At 46.2% G+C, this 5,012-nt stretch overlaps 1 protein-coding gene across 1 annotated transcript in view; it reads right to left on the bottom strand.

The window, feature by feature from the left end:
* Positions 1-902: 902 nt before the first annotated feature.
* The window catches only part of LOC105559417 (RNA-binding protein Musashi homolog Rbp6), a 113,764-nt gene continuing 109,654 nt past the window's right edge, over positions 903-5,012 (bottom strand). The window contains exon 6 of the mRNA XM_012007676.1: positions 903-5,011. Within this exon, the coding sequence (XP_011863066.1) occupies positions 4,925-5,011 (87 nt within the window). The 3' untranslated portion in view covers positions 903-4,924. The remainder of the gene's footprint in view (position 5,012) is intronic.

The following is a 5,012-nucleotide window of genomic DNA, read 5'->3' as shown; positions in this document are numbered from 1 at the left end:
TACGCCCCGGTCCCAATCCCCGAGTCTTCGCGTTCCGAAAAGCGATTGCCGCGCGAAAACGCGCGAAGCGGCATCGTCGAGCGCCCGTCTCAGGATTTCTGTACTTCCAGAAGGCAACTTTGAAATAAATACATCGATAAAGGCTCCGAGACGCTCCGACGACACTGGTTCAGCCCGAGAAACACATCCCTCCTGAACAACTCCCGAATAGCGCGCCCTCTCTCCCTTTCCCTCCCCCTCTCTCTTTCTCTCTCTCTCCCCCTTCGTGGAAACGCCACCGAGAAAATGTTAGAGCAAATATCCCCGGTCCTAATTAATTTAGTTTTCTTTTTTGCGCAGAAATTTCCTCGAGTGAGAAAAGAGAGAATGAAGGGGAGAGAGAGAGAGAGAGAAGCTGAAGAGAGGTAGATGGATCGATGGCGGGGCAGAAACGAGAGCTAGAGTGTTCGCGCCGATATCGCGGGGTTGTTCGGGACGGGAGGCTCGTTAAATACGCGCATTAAGGGGATGCTGGAGTGATTCTGCACTTTTGCACCTTTCTAACCTAAAAACTGTCAATTCGCGGAAACATTTGTGTAATATACAAATTAAATGGCTTACCTGTACAGATCGAAAGCAGCTCGCTATTCCGGCCAAATGAAAGAACAATATGGCATCATTGAAACTAAGTTTGTAAGTCTAATAAGAAATAATAGTGAGCAACACATACATACAGTACATGTAGTATGTGTGTTGCTCACTATTATTTTTTATTAGACTTACAAACTTAGTTTCAGTGATGTCATATTGTTCTTTAACTTGGCCGGAATAGCAAGCTGCTTTCGATCATCTGTACACGTGCCATTTAATTTGTGCATCACACAAATCTTTCCACGAAACAGACAGTTTTAAGTGCAAAAGGTGCGAAAGTGCAGAATCACACCAGCATCCCCTTAATCGCGCACGAGCACGCGGAGTCGCTAAGAATGGGAACTGGAACGAGACGTACGCCTCTCAGCTGATCCTCGCTCACTCCGTCGCGTCGCATCTCGCGCTCATCCGTCACCTTCCTTGTCACCATTCGTCACGTTTCGTTTCGTCCGTTTCACCCTAACGTGCATTTAACATGACACTCGCTCGCTCGTTCTCTCACACTTCTCTCTTCTACGTTCGCTCTTACTTTTATAATATCCCCTTAATATGTCATAAATATCACTCGCGAGTTTTGTTATCCTTAACGCGTCACGATGTGTGTATATAATTATATTTTTTTTCTCATATATTTATATGTATAGTAAAGTATCACTAGAGAATATTACTTGTGTGATCGGAAGGAACGGGTCCTTCTGAACTCTCACATCCGCTCGTTCCTTCCCTCGCTCTCCTAAGATGCTCTATCGTTTGCTCCGAACGTTTATTGTTATCCAAATCCTTTCGCATCGAGTATTCGTTTGTGTAAATACCTAAGGATTATCCCTCTATATCGATTACACGCGCGCGCAAACAAGCGCCGTTTTGTATTATCGTTATTGTAATACTCGTAATAATCTAGCGCAGTTTAAAGTTTGAGTCAATCGCTTATTGCTCGAAATTCCTCATATCCCTCACGTGATATTCCTCATCAAGAACGCCCCGCGTTCGCCCTCGCCGACGGCGATCCGCCTCCGATCAGCGATGCCAGAAACGAGACGCGGCCCCGTCGGACACGAGATTCGGGGGACGTTTAGCGCGACGCTGATTGGCGCTGAAAGCGTACAGACCCAGGCTCTTCTTTGTCAAGTATCCCCTCCATCCCGCGTCCAGCGGGGCCGCGTTTAACTTCTGGCATCACTACTGCCGATCACCTCCGATCAAAAAGAGACACCGTCGAAATTCGCGCGGATATTCAGGGTTCGTCGGCATCGCTCGACGTGAGATCATTTGGGCGACAAATTGACGCATGCACTTAACACTTACAACGAATAATTACTACTAATAATACAAAACAAAAGGCAAGACGATAGAGAGTAAACAAAAATAAATTAAGTGAATATCGCGCGGTTATGTCATACGGTCGCGTCGAACGATTCAAAACTTACAGACTAAAATGCGAAACGACAATTTGCAACGTTAGTGCTTTGGCAAATAATTTAATAATGGAACAAAGAAAAGAATGGCAATTATAAGTATCGATTCGAAAGGATATTTTCGAAGGACACGCGGCTCTCAGCGTATTCTCGTCTTTTCCTTTCACACGCGAATCCGGCAAGACACAAACGGGTATCCTCACGAAAGTAACCAATCGTATGCCCGCCGCCGTCGAGTCGATCTCGGAGCGTGTTTTACAAGAGAACAAACATATATAAATTAAATATCCCTTCCTCTCCGCAAATTCCTTAACGAATATCCTTCTATAATACTTCTCACAAATTCCTTACTTACGCGGTCTTCAAGTCTTAAATCTAAATTATCGCTTGAGTTACGTGAGCTAATCTCAATCTCGAGTTCCCGTCTCTCGCAAAACGCAGTCGCACGAACTCTTAAGTATATTTTATAAAGATGCGTAATAATATCTCTTAAGTATCTGTCTCTCACTTTCTCTCTCTTTCGCGCGCACGCGCACGCTGAAGCCACCCCATCCGAGGGAGGGGGCCCCCGCACTTTCCTTATTCTTACACTCGCTCTTCTCTCTCTCTCTCTCTCTCTCTCTCTCTCTCTCTCTCTCTCTCTCTCTCTCTCTCTAAATATCTATATCCGCTATCAATAATACTACCCGCTTAAGCCTACTTAAGTAGAACTCGACTCGCCATCTCTTACTCTCTTAGGAGCTCATTAAGTTTACGCCGATCGCGTGCGGCATTGTGATGTCGCGGGTGTGATACTGTCTTAACGGCTATACGCGCGTCTTATCGTGCGCGGATTATACTCGCAAGTCACTAAAAGTCTTGCTTAAACGTTAACGCGATTTGAATCACTCGAATTATACTCGCGATACCGCTATAGTCTTATCCTTATCCTTATTTAACGCGATGGAGAGCGGAGAAATATTGTCTTCCATTATTTGAAGAAAAATATATATATGTATATATATATATGTATGTGTATATACGTGTGTATTGTATATGTATACCTATACATTATATATAGTTATATACGTGTCCCTCGTATGTTTTTACTGCTCGTGTGTGTCGTACGTATGTAACGTCGGGAAGGTCTGCCCGCTCGCGCAAAGTAGATTGTGTATATTGACCTGTTGCCTCTGGAAAGGCGAAAAGACGTGAGACTCCGCCGACAGCGAGGAGCGGAAGCACCCAATAGCGACGAAGAGAGAGACTGAAAAAGAGTCCGTCCTGTCGAGTTGTCAAGTTGTCGTCGTCGTCGTCGTCGTCGTCCTCGTCGTCATTGCCGCTCGGATCCCGGAAAAAGACGAGAATCGGCAGAGAAAGAGAGCTCGCAGGGCTTGTTGCTCGGGAACGCGAGTTACGCACTTGGCCGCCTCAAGTGGATGGGTCTCCCTTCGACTTGTTCGTTTGGCACTTGGCATTGCGAATGCGACTCGTGGTTTTTTTTCTCTAGTACTAACCCCTCGCAATTTGAGTCGCGCTAACGGCAAGAGTCTGAACGCGACTGGTTTTCGTTGAAAAATGCCAGCAATCAGATGCGGAAAATCGTCGCGCTTTATCATCCGCGACATTGCGGCGAGAGTGCCTTGTCCGACGCATTGCGTGCTTCCGCTGAACTCCGGCGAAGATAACGCGATCGGGGTTGACGGGGTATACACGTGTATGTAAATGAAAGATCGCGATACCGTGGGAAAATAAAGAGGGACGCGCAAGAAGATGCGAGAACAAAAATAAGGAGGGAAGCGATTTATTTAGTGTTCTTCCCTGACCGAGTGAGGCGTCCACTGTTTCTCGGTTTTCTTCCTTTTATTGCTTCGTGGTCGAACAACCGTTGGGAACATTCGGGAGACCCGAGGCTGCCGCGAACGCCGTAAAATGAGTACCGCTAATGGATCGCGTTAATTAATCGATGATTAACGTAATGGGCGCGGTGCGACGTGGGTGAAACGCGCGGCTCCGCACGCGCTTTTGACTCTAATACGTACGCGCTAATCTAAATAGGAACCAAAGTGTGTGTGTGTGTGTGTGTGTGTGTGTGTGTGTGTGTGTGTGTGTGTGTGTGTGTGTGTGTGTGGTGTGTGTGTGTGTGTGTGTGTGTGTGTGTGTGTTGAAAAGCAGTGACTTGCGATCGTGAAAAATAATACGAGTCGCGCGAAAGACGAGGGATTCGAAATAACTAACATACATATGTGTAATGTGTAACACCTAACTAGTTTCGCTGGCTCACAAATAAATTAAGTAATGCATTATGAAAATTGAACGCAAAATATGTTGGTCCAAATATGATTTCCACTTTCAAGGAAACACCATATATGATTACGCGGATAATTCCAATCCTCTTTCTTCGTATGTGCTCATCTATTCGCTGACTTTCCGTACGTTGGAGATGGTTCGTTTTCCTGATAATCTTTGCTCTCGTCCTTACTCATTCCTCGCTTGAGCGCGAATTGATTGAAATTTCAGCCTTCTTCACTGGATCCCATTCGCTCTATCCGCTTGCCGCGATGCCATTCCATGATAAAAGTATCGAAAAATCCACTTCTCCTTCATTTCTCGGCGAGATAAGAGAACGACGGATAAAACGGCGATCAGAAGCGTCAACGGAAGTCATCTCTTGGTTGAGTATTATCATTTCGTAGTTTTAGCGCAAGCGGTGGGCCGTTTCCCGAGACACTAAATCCCCGAACAGGAGTCGAAAGGCGGGTTCGCGCCACGACCAACCTCGGAGAAGGAATATTCTATCGTATCGTACACGGGGAAGATGACCTCTTCCCCAAAGAGGACCCATCGGATCCAAGAGATCAGAGAGCGGGAGCGTGCGGTATCATATATGTATCTCATTCTTAAACGTACATTCCCATCCCATACATAGATCCCCAATCGACGCCCTGGAAGCTCGACATGTCGACATTGGTGAGCGAGTAGCCTTGA

The sequence above is a fragment of the Vollenhovia emeryi genome, unplaced genomic scaffold (genome assembly GCF_000949405.1).
Source record: "Vollenhovia emeryi isolate VEMERY1.0 unplaced genomic scaffold, V.emery_V1.0 DF939274.1, whole genome shotgun sequence".
NCBI classification, from domain to species: Eukaryota; Metazoa; Arthropoda; class Insecta; order Hymenoptera; family Formicidae; genus Vollenhovia; species Vollenhovia emeryi.
This window is presented reverse-complemented; position numbering and strand designations above follow the sequence as displayed.